The 21,059-nt window shown below is 40.1% G+C and overlaps 1 protein-coding gene across 10 annotated transcripts in view; it reads right to left on the reverse strand.

The window, feature by feature from the left end:
* MYRIP (myosin VIIA and Rab interacting protein) overlaps nt 1-21,059 on the reverse strand; it is a 253,560-nt gene that overhangs the window by 5,168 nt on the left and 227,333 nt on the right. For 6 of the 10 annotated variants that reach the window (XM_035316293.1, XM_035316294.1, XM_035316297.1 and 3 more), the window contains 5 exons: nt 15,797-15,859; nt 6,033-6,227; nt 2,258-2,419; nt 451-555; nt 295-355 (listed from right to left, as the gene is read on the reverse strand). In XM_035316293.1, coding sequence (XP_035172184.1) covers nt 295-355; nt 451-555; nt 2,258-2,419; nt 6,033-6,227; nt 15,797-15,859 — 586 coding nt within the window. The remainder of the gene's footprint in view (nt 1-294; nt 356-450; nt 556-2,257; nt 2,420-6,032; nt 6,228-15,796; nt 15,860-21,059) is intronic. The other 4 variants (XM_035316302.1, XM_035316295.1, XM_035316300.1 and 1 more) reach the window with 2 other exon arrangements.

The raw sequence follows: 21,059 nt of genomic DNA on the forward strand, positions 1-21,059 counted from the left end.
GAGGGGAGGGGAGGGAGGGGAGGGGAGGGGAGGGAGGGGAGGGGAAGGGAGGGCAGGGGAGGGCAGGGGAGAGGAAGGGAGGGAATGTGCCACTGGCACATTTTCCACTGAAACAGGAAGTGGTGATGTTTTATGTGCCAAATGTATGTTTTGTTTTCACAAGTGCAATGGGAAATGAGGAAGGTAGACACATCTATTAATTTTATAACTTCATCTTTCCTCTACTCTGCTGTACTGTACATTGCATTGAAACTTATAAGGAGGGACTACAAATTTATCATATGTAATGTGCACCTTTTATTGGCGGAGCTGGAAGTTTCCTCCTCTGCTGTCTTGATGTGTCTATTGTATGCATCTGTAAACAACACATATGCATTACTCAACTCCATTACAGAAAAAGAGGTGAGATTTCCCCAATGTATTTTTGAATACTACATAATGTTCTGGCACCTGGTTTGTTTGCTTTTGATCCTGTTTCCTTGTCAGGCGAACACATGGAGCCACATTCAAGCCTGCAACAGTGAGAGCTGATATTCTGCTCTCAATATCTGAAATCTTCAAAGAAAATAAGAGACAGAGACAGAAAGATGGGGAGGGGGAAAAAAAAGTTTTAAAATTACTATGGATGCCACTACTAAAACATACCCCTCCTCCCACTCAAATATTCTTTAATCAAAAAATATAAACAGATGGCTGATTTCTTCATCAGTTCTGACACTTAGCTCTCCGGTATTCTTTAGTCCTAATGTCAAAGAGGGGTTAATTTGTTAGTAAAGATGAAGTAGAAGAACATTCCAACATACCATGTGACTCCAATGAAGAGGCATTTTGTTCCTCGTGAGGAAACAAAGAAAGAAAGAGAGAAACCCCTGCCTGCCATCTCCCAGTTACTGCTAGCTACATAATTCCATGTTCATTCAAGCATGTGTTTTTCAAAGGCTACATTTAAACAATTACTTTGTGGAACACATTTCCTAATTCAAAATTAATTTCATGCATATACAAGGTACATCCTCTGTCTCAAAATCCAAATGTTTGATCGTGAATATTTGTTATAATATGAATGTACATGTATGTCAAACAAACACAGAAATGCAAGTACACACTGTGTAAAAACACTCAAAGAAAAACAAGTTGTTAGGAAAACCAAAATGCCAAGGAAACAAACATATGGGGAGAAACTAGACTGAGACTAGCAGATACAAGTGTCACCAAAAGGGAAAGAAGTGTCAGAGAATTCAGACTTCAGCTGCGCATATAATCAGACTCCTGATTCACGATGAGACCTGAAGTGGTTCACGCTGCAGATGGATCAGTTGCATGTTACCTTCTTTGTCACCCTGCTCTTATAGCTCAGGCATCTCCTCTCCTCACTTCTCATCTCCATTAATATATGTAACGTAAATTAGCGACCAAGGCCAACAAGATGCCACTGCCAGGTTGCCATCTATTTCATCAGTGCACTTCTGACATCAGGAAGGCATCAGACTTTGAGATCTTTGCTCAATCCTAATTTGAACATGCTGTCACTGAAGAAAATAAACAGGTACATCCCTGTTAACACCTGGCACAGGCATGTCAGAGTGCATCATGTGGTACAGATTGGTCAGTAAGCCACTGCTGCTAGCCATATATGGAGGTCATTATTCCCTTGCAGTCTGACAGCCTTACCTCATTCAGCTTTCTGCACCAGATCATGAAGTTCTCTTCAGAGCTCCAGACTTTCTGGAGCCCACTAGGGGGAAACTAGACCGAAGCATGCACAAGCAATTGCCTTTTGGCTGGGATGTGCACTGCTCAGCAGCTAAATCCCAAGGCAGACTTGCAAGTTCTGTGTTCTGCCTTTGGTCTTTTATGGTAGATTGGTACTGACACTGGCTTCTTTTGCAAAGCACTCTACAGTCTGCTGAGTAGAAGAACTACCTAAGACCATATCTGCAGTCAAACAACAGGCATGCGCACGACAGAGCACACCATGTGAGCTGCCTGGGAACAAGGAGCAGGTACAGTATTAGTACTACAGTAACATGCTGTTGTCCAAAAACTAGTTGGGGAAAGAAACAATTGCAGTACATCTGGCTGTGCTGAGTGACACATCTCAGTTACGCTTTGTTCAGCTCCTGTGATGCATCTGTGTATCCTTGGATCACAAGTTAGCTGTGATACAAAAGAATATTACAACTAAGCGTGCACAGACAAAAGTTAAGCACAAGGGAAGTCTGTAAAACTGCAGGTGGGGAGGAGCTGCCGTCCTCACCTGAAGCTCTGCATGATGAACCTGGGCGGCTGCTGTGGCCACCTGATCCTCCAGCTCAGCCAGCTCCAACTCTGCTGTAACGCTGTTGATCTTGCGTGCTGCATCCTCCAGGCTGGTCAGCTGCCCCTCCAGCCCATACACCGTGACAGCTGTCAGGTACACCTGCAGGGCCCAGGAGGGAGAGTCGTTGGTGATTTCTGTTTCATGGGCATGGAGGTTTGAGCAGACTGCATCATCCATGACACCTCTGAGCCCCACCCCCCACCCCTGCCAACTCACTGCAAGCAGATGTTGGCAGAGGTGAAACAGGGAGAAATAATCTGGAAACAGACATCCATAAAGAAAAAGAAAGATATGAGGTAGCTGAATTCCAGATTTCATAGGTGTTACAATAGTACTATAAAATAGCATTATTCCATATACACCAGAAAAAAAACGCTGAAAAGTTACTTTTTTTTGGGGGGGGTATTCAATTATATATTATAAAGACTGTCACACTGTGCGTAAGACACACTCAAGGCCTTCTGTCAATCAAAAAATCTACAAGAATAACTGTTCATCAGCATATTGATATAAACTTCTTACACTATACCTGTGCTTACTGTATGCACAGTGGAGTTTTCCACCACATCCTGCACTCACCCAATTATACAGCAGCCAAAATCCTTTCCATCTCCTGGCTCTTTGGACTGAATCTGTGGAGGGTCAATAGACTTATTTGGGCCACATAAGAATAACAGACTCTATAATTTAGAGATCTTCTCTGAAAAATAAACAATATTTTGACCCATCTGCAATACCTCAGATCACCATGGGTGAAGGTTTCATTTCACATTCAGCTACTCAGAGCAATAATTCATGACAAATTGTGTTTTATGTGTTTCTTATGTTTCACAAAGAAATCTAAGACACAGCTGGATGAAGGTCCCTAGTTTATAGAAAACGTTAATTTTCACACAGTATCACAGAATCGTCTAGGTTGGAAGAGACCTCCAAGATCACCGAGTCCAACCTCTGACCTAACACTAACAAGTCCTCCACTAAATCATATCACTAAGCTCTACATCTAAACATCTTTCAAAGACCTCCAGGGATGGTGACTCAGCCACTTCCCTGGGCAGCCTATTCCAGTGACTAACAACCCTTTCAGTAAAGAAGTTTTTTCTAATATCCAACCTAAACCTCCCCTGGTGCAACTTTAGCCCACACCCGCTTGTCCTATCACCAGGCACGTGGGAGAATAGACCAACCCCCACCCCACTACAGCCTCCTTTAAGGTACCTGTAGAGTGCAATAAGGTCACCCCTGAGCCTCCTCTTTTCCAGACTGAACAATCCCAGCTTCCTCAGACACTCCTTGTAAGACTTGTTCTCCAGACTCCTCACCAGCTTCGTTGCCCTTCTCTGGACATGCTCAAGCACCTCAATGTCCTTCTTGTAGTGAGGGGCCCAATTTCAAATATTATCTTTTGATAACTGTGTTTAAAATTGTGCTACTTACGTGAAAATACTGCACCTTCTGCCTGTTTACAAGATTGTCAAGAGACTGTTTCCATGAAGCTGGTAACAGGACTCTAGAAATAAATCTATATTCTGATTTTCCCCACTGGCAGCATCGCTTACTCCAATACCAATAAAGGCTGCAGTGCTACAAAACTACCATGAATTAAACATACTCTGTGGCAGACTTTATGGTTCAAGGGGTAAGAAAACAGGATCTGAAGAAGATCCTTGAGCACATATCTTCACTTCATGTGTTTTCCACTCAAGTTATCATATCTGCCCATAATTCCTAGACCCTGCAATCCATTGTTAACAAGTGTTCAAATAATTTCTGGTCATGCTGTAACTTCATGCTATGCCAAAATTCTCTTCACAATAATTTGGATATTTCACAAACATAAATAAATAAATAAATAAATAAAACAGGACAATAGAAAAACATGGCAAGAGATGAACAATATTTTTGTAACTTAACCCCCATATTTGTTAAATTTTGGTTTTATTGAACATTTTCCATTTAGATTTAAATAGAAGATTTTTCTTAAGATTCTCTTTACCTGAACAATCATTGCACTTCAAGAAGCAATGGTGTACTTGCAGGTCTCCACAAAATTACACCCTTTTGCATACATTAACATTCAGATTCAGGGGACTTATTTTACCAACATTTAGGTATGCATGGATTCTACTAACATCCACCAGACCTAGTGCTGGGACAGGTCTCCCCACTGATGCATGTACACATTCTCCCCACTGATGCATGTACAATCAACAAAACACTGAGAACAAGAATGAACGCAGGAAGGTGTCTGTCTACATGTGCACCCAGATCCTCTTTCACAATTTGCTGCAAAGAAGATATGCTGCATGCAGGTATGCCCCCATCTGCATTGGAAAAAAATATGGATTCCTGGATTTCTAAAGGCTTTTTAAATTTACACATTGACTGTGGTGATGAAATCATGAAACCACAGTTTTGTCATGTACTTCAAATCCTGTGTGGGGCAGAGAAAGATACAGTGTGGGGACGCAGCAAGACTGACCCAGCTGGATGCCTTATGAATTATACAGGCCATTGAGAGAAGATAAATCAGCAAGCAGGGAAACACCACAGCAAGAAATGTTCTGCCTCAGTGACCAGTGAGGAATGCTTGGCCCAAATGAACAACTAGGGGGTCACAGCACCACAGACATCCGATACTGACAAAGACATGAAGGATTGCTGGAGCTTAAGTGCGGAAAAACCGCACATCAGATAATTTGCAACACAGTTCTCCACAGGAAGAAAAAAAAAAAAAAAAAAAGTGGGAGAATCTCTCTGCAAATTGCTGTCTTTCTGAGGAATCCAGGCTGTTGTGGGAGTGGGTTTCTGTGAAGGAAACTGATTTTATCCCCCCAAGAGGCGATTCTGTCTATGAAAATTTTCTAGGGACTAAAGACAAACAGGATCTATTTTCTTGAATTGATCAGGATGTTATAATGGGACAACCTGGATTCTTGTAAGATCTTTAAAAGCTCCTAATGAGGAGAAAAATCACTGAAATGTAATCAGTTAAATGTGGAAAGAGGAGGAAATCGGAAGTTACAAGCGCACCAACTCCATTAAGTGGATGCATGAAAATTTCCAATGAGTAGTGGCTTCCCTCTCTGATTCAGCATTACGCTTTTCCCTGCAGATGACAGGTACTCATTATACAGGACAGAAGATTCAGATGTGGCTGAACAGAAATGTTTAATTCAGCTTCTCTAGCCTGCTGTTTTTAATAGCACAGTGGGCAACTCTGTCTCCCTGGGTACTCATCTCAGTATGCTGGGAAAGCATGGGTGGAGGAAGAGGTCCTCCATTTCTTCTTCATGTGACTTGGAAAATGCTTTCCCTACCTGCCCTTAAAATAATCAGGCTGTGCTGGGACTTGGAGAGGTGTGGTTTCAGTAAGGCATGACACATCTGCACAGCCACAGGGATTTGGAGGGCTTAAATTAATTTTTAAGGTAGGGGTTCTGAAATTAGTTCTAAAACTCAGCACATACAACTCTTCCCCTCCTTCAAATATTTTAAAGTACACATTAAAACAAAAAACAAAACCACAACAAAACATCAAGCAGCTGAGCGCCTCTTTGAAATAAGATCTTTTGTTCTCTCTGTGTATTGAATTAATAACATGGGATTCATTCTCAACACACACTGATGACACCTACCTGAGCACTCTCTCTCTTCAGTTGTCTCAAACACACACACATACACTCACTCATACACTGATTCATGTTCTTACGTTTTCTTCCAGGGTAGTGAGCTGCTCATCAAGTCTGATGGAGTCTGTTCCCAGTGGGAACGTCCCTCTTCCCTTGTCCTGAGCATCATCTGGGAAATCACAGGGACTGGTGGATTCTGTGATCAGTTCCTCAGTGGCGTTGATGACTTTCAGGACCTCTGTAGATATGTTGCAGAGAGAGACAGCAGAGTACTTCTGTTTTGTTACAAGAGCAGACAGAGAAAACAGCATTAAATTAGCACAGAGAGGTATTATGCAACATGGCATTTAGCTTAAAGCTGTAGCTTTAAAAATGCTAACATAATACAGTTGGCTAGTTGCTGAGGAATCTACTTTTTCTTCCTCCCTTTTCAACACACGCAGTGATACAAAATACATACAGCATACAAAATAACATACACACACAATTATTCCACAACACTAGTTCTACTAGAGGGCTGGTCCAAAACTTTCGTCAAAGGAACCTACATATATCCAGCTTTAAAACCCAAGTGAGCTAGATACAGCTATTTTTGCAATAGCTTTTAAACAGTTTTTTTAACCATGATCATCTTTTTGGGGTCCTGCCAAACAGATGTGAAATCACCTGTCTCCATACAGGAGCTATGACATTGCAGCTGTGTACAAGGGAGAGAAATCTTCAGATCTTCAGAAGCCCCGTGAGGACTGCAGTTTACATAGACGATTGTTAGGAATTATATGATGGCCTCAAAAATGAAAGGTTGAGATATAGTCATGTACACATTTGTATCCCCCCCCCCCCCTTTTTTTTTAATCAATTAACCAGTTTTTAAAAGTATTTATGAAATAACTTATATCAAATACCAAGGAAAAGCATGCAGTTTTATCCATGTTTTTTAAAAAACTAAAACACACACACAAAAAACCCAAACAACACAATTGTAAGACTTCTGTTTTTTTTTAATCAATGCACAATTTTTAATCAATTTGCAATTTGTTATTACCTACCCCAATTCTGATGATTTTTACAGAGCTTTATCTTTCAGGACAACCCCTTTGATGGGGTTTACCTGATGTTCCCTCAAGCATCAAATTTAACATCTAAACTATACAGCTTTGAGATCAAGCCAGAGACTGTTGAAGCCAATTCAAATACTCTCACTGATTTTACATGCAACACTTTCAATCTTGCTTTGCCTAAAAGAAAGTGTGGGAAGTTCAGAACAAAATTTAATTAATTCCTCAAACTTGCAAATACTTATGCATGTGACTGAGGGAACCACCCATATATATATTTTCCCCAAAACAAAATATCTGCAGAATAAAAAATGAGGAAACAGTTTGGATTCTCCACAGTAAATTGTACAGTATGGAAAAGTGTAACTAGTGAAATATGTCTTTTACAAAAAAATGCACATCACATAAATATTATCTTAATCAATATGCCAGCTAGCTTCCCTAGCAGGATATAGGAGAAATAACATTCCTTTCCTTCATACAGACTCTACTGGATTTAACTGGAAAACCTCTTGTATTATGTCTTTAGTTTGCTGTTCGTTTTTATTTTAGATAAGACTTTTACTGAAAAACTACTTCTTTAGCAGTGTGTGCTCAATTGTTGTATATCAGTATATTAAGGCATCTTTAGCACTGTTATTTCTCTGTATTACAAGACATAATTAGATACATGAGATTAAAGAGAGTGAGAACAAAGCAAATACAGTATGCTACTGCATACAGATCTTTAGCTTGTTAGGACAGCTAACAGATCTGAACAAGGAAGCCTAGGGCTCTCTTAAGGAGAACAAATACTTGAACCCCACAAATAGCCTACTGTTTTTTCCATTTATTTTCACAAGTGCCAATTAGGTTAAAAACAGATCAATAATTTTATAGGATGGAGGAGGAAATCAATGTTACATTCTTTTATTATTTGGTTTTACAAGTACCTAATTCTTATTCTATTCTATCAGTAGTGAACAAAAAAGGATAAAGGCCAGACACTACATTTTCATCATGTATATATTCTTCATCATCTTTGTTGATGTATGTTCTCCATTTCAAGAACTGCAGCCCCAGTTCAGTGTTCATTACTTCTTAACTTTATTATTATTATTATTATTATTATTATTATTATTATTATTTGTAGCTAATGATCCAAGAAAGATTAAATTAAATTAAGAAAACTTTTTCTTAGAGCAGAATATAAGAATCCATACTGGCATTTATTACAGAATCACAGAATCGTCTAGGTTGGAAGAGACCTCCAAGATCACCGAGTCCAACCTCTGACCTAACACTAACAAGTCCTCCACTAAATCATATCACTAAGCTCTACATCTAAACATCTTTCAAAGACCTCCAGGGATGGTGACTCAACCACTTCCCTGGCAGCCTATTCCAGTGACTAACAACCCTTTCAGTAAAGAAGTTTTTTCTAATATCCAACCTAAAACTCCCCTGGCATAAATTTAGCCCATTTCCCCTCATCCTGTTACCAGGCACATGGGAGAATAGACCAACCCCCACCGCACTACAGCCTCCTATAAGGTACCTATAGAGAGCAAAAAGGTCATCCCTGAGACTCCTCTTTTCCAGTCTGAACAATCCCAGCTCCCTCAGACACTCCTCGTAAGACTTGTTCTCCAGATCCCTCACCAGCCTTGTTGCCCTTCTCTGGACTCTCTCGAGCACCTCCATGTCCTTCCTGTAGCAAGGGGCCCAAAACTGAACACGGTACTCGAGGTGCGGCCTCACCAGAGCCGAGTACAGGGGGACAATCCATTCCGTAGCCCTGCTGGCCTCACTGTTTCTTATACAAGCCAGGATGCCGTTGGCCTTCTTGGCCACCTGAGCACACTGCTGGCTCATATTCAGCCAAATATCAACCAATACTCCCAGGTCCTTCTCTGCCAGGCAGCTTTCTAACTACTCATCTCCCAGCCTCTAGCACTACTTGGGGTTGTTGCGCTTCAGGTGCAGGACCCGGCACTTGGCCTTGTTGAACTTCATACAGTTGGTCTCAGCCCATTGGTTCAGCTTATCCAGATCCTCCTGCAGAGCCTTCCTACCCTCAAGCAGATTGACACATGCACTTGGTGTCGTCTGCAAACTTACTGCGGGTGCACTCGATGCCCTCATCCAAAGCATTGATAAAGATATTAAAGAGAACTGGCCCCAGTACTGAGCCCTGGGGGACTCTACTTTTGACCAGCCTCCAACTGGATTTAACTCCATTCACCGCGACTCTTTGTCCCAGCTATCTAGCCAGTTCTTAACCCAATGAAGCATACGCCAGTCCAAGCCATGAGCAGCCAGCTTCTTGAGAAGAATGCTGTGGAAAACAGTGTCAAACGCCTTACTGAAGTCAAGGTAGACCACATCCACAGCCTTTCCCTCATCCACTAAGCGTGTCACTTTGTCATAGAAGGAGATCAGGTTCGTCAAGCAGGACCTGCCTTTCATAAACCTATGCTGACTGGGCCTGATCACCTGGTTGCCCTGCAACTGCCGCATGATGACACTCAAGATAATCTGCTCCTTGAGCTTCCCTGGCACTGAGGTCAAACTAACAGGCCTATAGTTCCCTGGGTCTACCTTCCGGCCCTTCTTATAGATGGGCATCCCATTTGCTAGCCACCAGTCTACTGGAACCTCCCTGATAGCCAGGACTGCTGATAAATGATAGAAAGCGGCTTGGCGAACTCTTCTGCCAGTTCTCTCAGTACCCTCGGGTGGATCCCTTCTGGCCCTATCGATCTGTGTACATCTAAGTGCTGTAGCAGGTCGCCAACCATGTCCTCGTGGACTGTGAGGGCCTCATCCTGCTCCCCATCCCCTTCCACCAGCTCAGGGTACTGGGTATCTAGAGAACAACTGGTCTTGCCACTAAAGACTGAGGCAAAGACGACATTAAGCACTTCACCCTTTTTATCATCTCTCGTCACTAAATTTCCCCCTGCATCCAGTAAAGGATGGAGATTCTCCTTAGTCCTCCTTTGTGTGTTAATATATTTATAAAAACATTTTCTGTTATCTCTAACAGCAGTGGCCAGATTGAGCTCCAAATGAGCTTTGGCCTTTCTAATTTTGTCCCTACACATCCTTACAACATCCTTATAATCCTTCCGAGTGTCTCACCCTCTTTTCCAAAGATCACAATCCCTCTTTTTTTTCCTAAGGTCTAGCCAAAACTCTCTGTCCAGACAGGCCGGTCTTCTTCCAGGCCAGCTTGTCTTTGGGCACGTGGGGACAGACTGCTCCTGAGCCTTTAAGATTTCCTTCTCGAAGAGTACCCAGCCTTCCTGGACTCTTCTGCCCTTCAGAACTGCCTGCCAAGGGACTCTGCTAACCAGTGTCCTGAACAGTTCAAAGTCTGCCCTCCGGAAGTCCAAGACAGCAGTTTTACTGGTCCCCTTCCTGACTTCGCCAAGAATAGAGAACTCTACCATTTCGTGGTCACTCTGCCCAAGACAGCTCCCAACCACCACACCTCCCACCAGTCCTTCTCTGTTTGTGAACAGAAGGTCTAGCGGGGCACCTCCCCTGGTAGGCTCGCTAACCAGCTGAGTCAGGAAACTATCTTCCACTTTCTCCAGAAACCTCCTAGACTGCTTCCTCTGAGCTGTATTGGATGTCCAGGATATGTCTGGGAAGTTGAAGTCCCCCACGAGGACAAGAGCTGATGATTTTGCAACTTTTGCCAGCTGCCCGTAGAATTCCTCATCGTTCTCCTTATCCTGGTTTGGTGGTCTATAACAGACCCCCACCAGGATGCTTGTCTTGTTGGCCTTCCTGCCTATCCTAACCCATAGGGACTCAACCTTGTCATTCCCAGTCTCAAGTTCCACAACATCAAAACACTTTATTATACAGAGCCACACCAGCACCCCTTCTGTGCTGCCTGTCCCTTCTGAAGAGCTTATAGCCAGTCATTGCAGCACTCCAGTCATGAGAGTGGTCCCACCACATTTCCGTGATGGCAACCAAGTCATAGCTAGCCTGCTGCACAATGGCTTCCAGCTCCTCCTGTTTGTTGCCCATGCTGTGTGCATTAGTGTAGATGCACTTCAGTTGGGCCATTGCCTTCTCCCCTGACTCTGACATTGTTCCCCCTGGCACACCTCTTATGAGACTTATCCCCATCCCTCATCCCCATCCCCCTTTCTACCTAGTTTTAGAGACCAATTACTGCAGAACACAATTATTATTTTCCTGGTAAAGGGTTCTGTGACAGGAAGTTTTATGAAATCAAGATTTTGAGTAAAATACCCTTCCTTCTCTGAGCCAGCAGTGTGCCCTGGCAGCCAGGAGGGCCAACCTGGGATGCATCAAGCACGGCATTGCTAGTCGGTTGAGGGAAGTGATTGTCTCGCTCTACTCTGTGCTCGTGCGGCCTCACCTTGAGTACTGTGTGCAGTTCTGGGCACCATAGTACAACAAGGACATAAAACTGTTGGAAAGCGTCCAGAGGAGGGCAATGAAGATGGTGAAGGGCCTAGAGGGAAAGACTTATGAGGAATGGCTGGGCCTGTTCAGCCTGAAGAAGAGGAGGCTGAGGGGGGACCTCATCGCAATCTACAACTTCCTTGCGAGGGGGAGTGGAGAGGCAGGAGACCTTTTCTCCATAAACACCAGTGATAGGACCCACAGGAACGGGGTTAAGCTGAGGCTCGACGTCAGGAGGAGGTTCTTCACTGAGAGGGTGGTTGCGCACTGGAACAGGCTCCCCAGTGAAGTAGTCACTTCACTGAGCCTGTCTGAATTCAAGAAGAGATTGGACTGTGCACTTAGTCACATGGTCTAAACTTTTGGGTAGACCTGTGTGGTGCCAGGAGTTGGACTTGATGATCCTTATGGATCCCTTCCAACTTGGGATATTCTATGATTCTATGATGATTGATTCTCAGTATGTAATGGACAGGGAAAGAAATGTTCAGCAAGTAAAAAATGAGATTTTTAGCGTTTCTAGATTTCTGATAAATTCTTAGTGGCAGATGCTGCTTGTTTTTTAAATCTGAAGATTAAGATTTGCTTCTCATTAAATGTTGTGCATGGCAGCTAGATAAATGCTCATAAAGTGCTTGTCTCCATGAAAATACCTTGATCCTAGCCTGCAGGTATCTAGACACAAGAGTCAAAGATTTAAAGCATTTATTTACGCTTGTGAAACATCTACTTTTATAGTTTAACAAAGAAACAGCACTAAACACCATAAAGAAATAAAATGGCCAGAAGAAGTGATTTTCCTTAGAGTACATCTGATCTCACAAAACTGAAGAGTACATGCAATATCTTGGAATTATTTACATTCAAACTTTGTGAAAGTTTTCTGCTAAAGGATATTTGGAAATCAGTTTTACTTTGGGCTGCATACTTGTAGAAGTGAGATGAGATTAATGACTGCCTGAGGGAGACAAAATTAAAATGTAAAGAGTTCAGAGGTTTTCAAAACGAAAACAAACAAACAAACAAGCAAAAAACAAACAAACAAAAAATAGCTACTCAGTTAATGTTTTTGTCTCATATGTTTCTATCTCTTCAGCAAATGTCAAAAACTGTTCTAACTGGTTATATTCCAAAATGGCCAGTTTGCAAACCTAGTGGGGTAATCTAGAGATAATTATTTAAGATACATAAAGGGAAATAGAGGGGGGGAAAAAAAAAAAAAGAGAAAAAAAAGTTATCCTGGAATTTTAGTCTTTCACAATCCTCTCCCTTCCCCAAACACCCACGTCACACTCAGGAGTTACAAGGTTCTGTGAAAATAACCTGAAATTCACAGATGCGCACACAGTATAAGGCTAGTATGTGGACATTTCTAACTGCTATAAAGATCTTCGGCTGTCTTATTTGATTTTGCCTTTGCAAGAAAGGTCATTGTTAACACCTATAAGGGATTCAAAGAGAGAGCTGACATGCCATGATGAAGTCTCTCCCATCCATCCATCTTGTCAAGCGAAGAACTAATATGGGTGTGAGACACAGAAAGCAATCTCTGTTACAAATAGCTATCACAGAAAAACTAAGCACAGCCATTCTTCTCGAAACACTGGGATGCATTCTCATTTCATCTGTGCCACCATGCTGCTCAATTGACACCACTCCTCTCAAATTAAATTGATGCAGTTGATCCAAAATTGAATGTATATACTGATTATGAAAAATTATTTTCTACTGAATTTGAGATTAAGAGTTTAATGGAATGAAGAAAACACACACACACATATATATATATAGATAATTCCTAACCAGGCTTACAAATACATTAGACACAATCAAAACAAGAAGTTCAGGTTCCTGAGTTCTTGGTGGAACAGTTTTAAAACCAATGAAATACTAAAAAAGCATGTATGTGTGCAAACACATATACATACACGTGTGCCTGTATACACTGAATAAAACAAACAGCATCTTATAAAACATCTTTACTGTCATTTCTATGTGTGGTTGGACAGATGGAAAGGATTTCTGTTTTGCTGTAGAGAATGTTTCAGTGGTCTAAACTACCTATCACTGATCTTTAGCCACTTCCCCTCACTGCTGCTGTCTTTCTTTTCCCTACTGATGCTGCCAGAATTTCCTTTTGTTTATTTATTTATTTGTTTATTTTTTAATTAGGGATGCTACACTGGAAAGTGTTTTATAGGACAGTATTTGCGTTCTTGTGCAAAGGATGATGAGCAATGGAAGCAAAGCAGATTGATAAATGTGAAGCAACATGTGTCCAAACTGCCCAGAGTAGGTGAATATTAAGTATGTGTATGGAACTCAGCAGCCTGTGACATCTCCACATCATTTCTTTTGCATGAGAATTATTTACTTTACCGTTCAAGAGAGAACAGTTGATATCAATAGTTAGATCCATAAACCAAGTAAGGGAAGCTTTCCATCACTAACAGCGCTGGAAGTATCGACCATGTCCTTGGTGACCTGCAGTGCAGTCATTTTTAGCTCCAGTCTCAAACTGTTCTGTCACGCTCTCAGTTGTGTGCCTGTTTCTCAGTCAATAGCCCTCATCTTTGCATGAAGAATTGAGAGGGACTGGGGAGAAGCTCTGCATTTGCCTTTGGTTGATTCATCTTTTCAGAGTAACTGGACTGAATCCAGACTTGACTAAAAAACAGACTTGACTAAAAACCCAACCCTGCCCCTTCTCCCAGCCCCTGTGGGAGTTCATAGTACAGCCTTGTGAAGGCCCTGAAAAGCCCACCAAAAGTCCATCTTCTGTACAGGCAAGCAAGATCTGGCACACTGCTCAAGTCACAGTGTGGGACGAAAAAAGCCATCGATTCTCGACCATTGACTGCAATCATCAGCCCTGACCTTCAAAAGATTTTTTGGCCTAAAAGTGTGTCCTAGCTAATCAATACCACAAAGACTGGGAAAGAAAGCTAAAATTTCCCTTGATAACTGATCGAAGACAAGTGTACTATGAAAAGACATGCTATTACGAAACGACTCACAAGTGTAAGTTTGGGACTTCTTGCCTTAACGTCAATAACTTCATTTATGGGTCCTCATTTAGAAAATGAAAGTTCAATTACCTCACAGCCAAATTACCTTATCAGGTATTATTCTGTCTTTTTGGTTTTGGTAGGTAATTCTCAATACTACATTTTAACTAATGAATTCAGTCCATTGTGTTAATATAGTTACAGATGTTAGTTTTTATAATTTGCAATGTCTTGTTTACAAAACCAAGGTTCCTATACTCATGAGGAAGAAAATTATTTTCCAGTGGGTATAATATTATGGTCCAAGTTGGAAACGGAAATATTCAAATCTTAAAATCTGCACAGGATTCTGTAAGAGTATCTACAGGATGATGATGTTGCACAAATGTAAAAAAAAAAAAAAAAATTTAAAATCATCCTTTATATTTTTACTAAAGAAAAAAAAAAGATCTAAAAGGCAATTAAAACTTACAGGATAGAACTTAACTCTAAGATTATGGAAAAAAGGAAAAGCTGAGGGGGTTATGTGTTTTGCTGAATTAAGCATCAACCTTTGACACAAAAAAAGTGATTCCTTTTTTTATGGCTGAGAGAATGCTACAAAATTTATTTGCTTAGTACTGCATAAGAGATACTAAAAATAGCATGTATTTTAAAATACAAGGTAAGCATATATTTGATCAGTAAATAAAATGAAAACCTGTTCTAATAACCTGATTCCAGTAAACTAAGACTCAAATAGCACAGAATATGAAACCTCATCCCACCAAGAAGAATGATAACCAATAGACACTACCAACAATGTAAGAAAGTACCTATGCACTGTCAAAAACTTCTACAATGAATTAAGGGTTTTGTTCATTTTTTTAAACTGGGAATTTACGGAGAGTTTTGGAGACCACCACCGTCAGAAACTGCTAAAAACATATTGCTGAAATAATTTTTATTTTTTTTTCCTTCCAAATCTCTTAATATAGGTGAGTATATGAAAACATGAAGACCATATACCTTATGTTCTTCTTATTAATACCTTATGTTCTTCTGTATTTATCAATATAAATACAAATTATCATAATTAATCCAAATAAGAGAACCAGTCTGCTCAATGTGTCTACTTTATGCTCGTCACTCCCATAACATAGGTCTAGCTGTGATGAGAAAATCATTTTCTGTAATGCTTATTGAATCTGGCCAAGCGGTTTGGTTTTTCAGGCCTGATATTTCTAGGAAAATAATTTGACTTTGAGAATTTTGCTTGGAAAATGTGGAAACCCTCAATATCACTTTATAACATCTCTTACTATGTAAGAGATGTCAAAAGAAACATACAAAATAAAGTGCTCTCACCTGCTGCAACACAGTGGATAAAAACTGCAGCTTTAAATGAAGATCAAAAGTCTTTTGTTTTTCCTAGATAGTGGAAACGCAGTTAAATAAAAAGGCAGAAAAGTTATATTAACATCTACAGAGGTTAATATCTATATAGGTTCAGACTTAGAGAGAACTTTGGGATGGACAGCAATGATAAAGAAACTATCAAATATAAAATACCATAAAGTTTAGATATTAGCTTTATTACCAATGGATTTAAAACAAAGCAATACATATTATATTTTTGTTTGTAGGATTCAAAATAACCAATCTCATTAAGGCAGATTTTGCAAATGACACATAATTTTTTATAAAATGAAGCAGATGGGAAATACTGATTTCCACCATGACAAAACAAAGCGGCAGTAGCAACAGAAGGAAACTTTTGCAGCGGTGTTAAGAAAATGAAAAGCTACCCATCCTTTCAATTTCTGGATGCTGCGTGTGTTTCCAGTTACCAAAGAGTGTGTACCTCACTAACGCCAGATGCTTACATCTGAAACACCTGTGCTGAACTGAGATGTCTTGTGCCAAATCACTTCCTATTGCTTGCCACTGTCCCTCGCTTGGAGTTCACTGTCCCAAGATGAACAAGTGAAATCCTTCACACTACCACTCTCCAGTGTCAAGTCAGTAGGTTTACCTTAACCTCCCCTAACTTAAGCCTATTTAAACTCATGTGGTTTTGCCTTGAAGCAATGACACAACCACAGTTGCACTATAGGCTGTGCTGTGACATGTATCACCTAAGTGAGTAGCAGTATTTTATTGAGTGTCTTCCCGCTAGATCTGATAGAGCTCATCTGTCACTGCCAAGTCTCTGGGCTGCTTATAAAAAACAAGAAAATAATAACTTTGTTGTTGTTGTCACAGTCTATTTTTCCTACCATTCTGTTAAAGGAGCTTACACTAATCTTCACTGATTTTCTAGCTGTACCTGTAAAATGGCTTTCATATTTTCTTGGTAAGTAAATAAGTCTTTGGTATTTAGACATCTGAGTAAGATCCCCATTTCATGCATATTGGACAAAGCTGGCTTGGGCAAGCATGCACATAAATAAGTATCAAATTTGAAACTATAGGAATCGTGTTTACAAAAGTGCTGCAATCCCTGTGTGAAGCCAGCTGAAATCCTACATATTCTGCACTTCTACAGGTAGATTCACTTGCTTAAACACAGGCAGACAAGGTACAATTTGAAACACCTTAAAGTACCTGAGGACTTTCAAACAAAGCTGACAGATGTGATATAGGACCTAGAAGATGTTTCCTCTGAACTAGTAGGATGACCCTGTAGGATCTGCTAGGACATCTCAGATGGCACAATTGCATTGAGCTCAGAAGGTGTCAGAATTGGAGGAACGTAAACATCAACAATGATGATTTAAAACTTAAAAAAAAAAAAAAAAATGCTCTTGAAGCAACCATGTTGCCTGAAACCAGACTCATATTCTGACAAAACAAACTCAGGATCAATTTAATTTTCCATAGTAAAGATCAACAAGTGATAGCAAATATCTGGGAGAATATCTCTTGAATGGGATTTGTGTCCAGCAAATTCCCAGTTCAAAACAGAACATATCTTTGATTGCTTTGTTGAACTGAGAATTTAAAACTTTAGATCCATAATCCAATATGAAGATTGAAGTCTCATACCTCTTTTAGAAGAAAAAAAAATCACAAAAACAACAACAACAAAAAACACTATTTCACATTCTTTTGCAAAAATGTCTTTACAGTCATTCAAAATCATGTGTATAGGTTGGTTGCAGTTCATAAACTTTAAAGATCATATTTTACAATGCTGCCATTTCCAGTTTTCAATCCTGAACTTTGGAATACTGCCCAGATAATAACATTGCAATAAAAGCCATCATCCACCAAAATACATGAATTATTTTGAGAATCTTGCATATAAATCTGTGAAATAGTAAGTATCTACTGAAATACTGAGAAGATATACAAGCATCTTCTGTCAGCCCAGGAAGATGGCCTTGCATGACACTGCTCAGTTTTATTAGCATAGTAATAGCAATGTAGTAAATCTAATATAGTTATGCTATTAAATTTCTTGCTTAAGTGAGACACAGAGTTCTGTTTCTTTGGGAATTTTTACTCAATCATTTCCAAAGCTTTCAGGCATAGAAAGCTGTATGGCAGTTAACCTACCCAGACAAACAAACCAACCAAAATACCTAGCAGTTTGTCAGAAAGTTTTCAGTTCAGAGAGCTGCAAGATAACCACCACAAGAACTACTACATTATCTTCTGTGAGGATGGTGTAGGCACTGGAGTAAACAATTCATGGAAACGCAGCCAGCAGGAGACACAAGCTCTCTCTCGTTATAGCACAGCTGTTATAACATTGCAGCCACTTGTACTGGGATGCTGCAACAGCTCTGTGGTACACAGAAGGGATTCACCATGTGGTGCACTTCCAACACCACCAAGCAGCTTCAGACATCTGCCTAACAGGCAACCTGCCTGAAAGATAGAAAATGAGATTGCAATGGAGTGAAATCCCTCAAACTTGCAAGAACAAATGTTTCCTCCAGGAAATGTTTCCTCCAGGTCTTTGGAAAAAACAGCACTTCTGCAGCTACATCAAAACCATGAACATATTCTCCAGCAACCAAGTCCCATGAGTTCTCCTTCACTGAATATCCCTCAGTGTGCCCTGGGCACCCCAGGCATAGCCACCAGCACACACCCCAGGGAGCTGGCTGTCTTTTCTGCTGTGGAAACATGCATCCACATCCACAGCTACCAGCTATTCCTCACACAGAAGAGAGGTGCCAGGCAGATTTTCTAGAAAATGTCAATCTCATCACACCGGTAGCTGAAAAGTGCTAATTATTCACCTGGCAATAAATGTAAGATGTACTCTCTCAAAACAAAGAACATGGAACTCTGGCACAAATACACATGAAGATGGTGCTTGTAGCTCATACTTTACCCAAAATAAAGCTTTATAAAACCTAAGATGAGCAAAATGTTTCCAGGAAATGAAGGCATAAATATTGTATGGGAAGAATATTTATGCTGTTATGATCAAGGAACTTGAAGGCTTCACTTAGGGAGCAGGATCTCACTACTGCTTAACCAACTTACTCACAGGTTGATGATGAGAAAAGAATTGTTGTGTGCCTAGTCACGTAATAAGGTCAACAGAACACAGGATTTAAACAAAAAGTTCCTAAGCCTTGGTTGTAAGATTTTATGAGCAGAAGTGAGTGCAGAAATAGATTAAAGGAAATTCCTCAAGCACACAGCAAGCTGTGAGCAGCAAATTAGTGCAACAAAGACAGGAACTGGACATTTCTACCAAAATTTAACTTCCTAATTTTTGTACCTCAAGAAAGGTGTGAAAAATGAAAGCAACCAAAGCCAGAAGCCCAAGTGAGGTTTTAACAACAATTTCAGTTTTTATGCTACATGTGACAATTTGCAAAATTTGCAAGAGCTAGTCTGTTTTTTAAACAGTATCTCTATCGCTTAGTATCTAATAACATAGTCACAGTGATAGACTGCATTCAAAATACCACATTTATGTAGGCACTGCTAAAATTGTTTTCTAGAATGCAATTCTGTGGTGTACCATGAAATATATAGACCTGGCCTGTTCATCTTCATGAAAAAAAAAAAAATCGAAGGAGAGAGGAGAGAGCAAGAGCTAAATATACCCCATTTATCATGCTTGGCATTCTCAGGATTAGCATCATTAAGATACTACCAAGGGGATTTAGATTTTGCTTTTTTCTTTAAGTATTTCGTTGGTGTTTTAGAGAGAAAAAAAAAAAAGGGAAAAAAAAAGCAAGGCAAAAAAAAAATGCAAATCACTGTAGTCCAAGTTGCTTCACTAATAGAATAGTTGCACAACATGAACATGGTTTGTTCAAACCTGAAATGTAGAGAGGCTGCAGGCTAACTCCAGCCTGAGCATTCAGGACCCCATGGCCTTTTATTACATAGCTGGAAAAAGCAGGCTTTTCAGGAATCTGCAGCCCCCTCAAAGACCACAAACTGCTTCTGTAGCATAATAAGCACAAAACATTATCTGTAAAGCAAGCCTGCTGTAGGATTATATTTGCTTTAGAGAGCTGTGAATCTCCAGAATAACATTTTAGGCAACCACAGGCTTAGAAATGTTGGCTGGAAAGATGGTTGTGCTGAAGGTCTAGAAGGGTTTAAATCTAAAGCATAAAACTAATGAGTGTTAATACCCACCTAAATCCTCAAGTATCCCACATGACCTAAACAAATATCTCAAAAGAAACATTTTCAACCTTCTATCTCAAACAAGTTTGCAGTTATACAACTCAAAAACTCAGCTTAAGGGGAGAACCGAGAACCCATAACTTCACACTGAGAACCCAACTTCAGCTAACTCCCCACTGAAAACTCATGCTATGCCAATTCTTCCCATTGATAAAAGTCTTAATATAATAAATATCCTATAAAAGTATCAGCTCAGTGTGACTACATGAGATTCCCACTTTCCACTGAAAACCAGAAGTCTAGATTTTTAAAGGTGCAGACATGCAGAAGTCAGATCTTCATGACCAACAGGTATCCTATATCCAGTGATTCAATGGAAGAGACTTTGGAAGAGACTTTTTTTTTTTATTATTATTTTTTATTCTATGGTCAGGTATATTGTAACAAAAAAAAATTCTTTGTGATTTCAGGTTGCTAATGTGTTCCAGTATAAAGCCAGAGAATAGAAAACTAACAGCCAACAAAGACAATCAGCACTGCTAAAATATAAGCAGGATGGCTAAAATAGAATATTTATCTGTGTTCAGGAGCTCAAAGCAGACTGTGGGCAAATGAGCTCTCATTTTAGTACTCAGAATTAGAGCTTCTAATTTGATTTGAAACTCAATGGCCCTATCAGAAGTCTGTGTCTCTGTCTGAGAATGTTAAATGCCAGTCTGAAAGATCAGTTCCCTACACATGTATTCTTCAGAAATTGTTTTTTTTAATGAGACAGCATACTGGGACATTTGGCTTTTGAGGCATTTAAAATTACTGGTTCCCTGAAGATAATTTTTCTATGGTTGTCTCCATTGAGACATGTCATACACTCATTTCAAAGGTATTGCATGTTTATATATGATTTTACTTTTGGTTAGCTCAGAAGTGGTCAGGCAAATGTACTAGATGATATTTGAAGGTTCCTTCCAACTGACCTATTCTATTCTATTCTATTCTATTCTATTCTATTCTATTCTATTCT

The sequence above is a fragment of the Oxyura jamaicensis genome, chromosome 2 (genome assembly GCF_011077185.1).
Source record: "Oxyura jamaicensis isolate SHBP4307 breed ruddy duck chromosome 2, BPBGC_Ojam_1.0, whole genome shotgun sequence".
NCBI lineage: Eukaryota > Metazoa > Chordata > Aves > Anseriformes > Anatidae > Oxyura > Oxyura jamaicensis.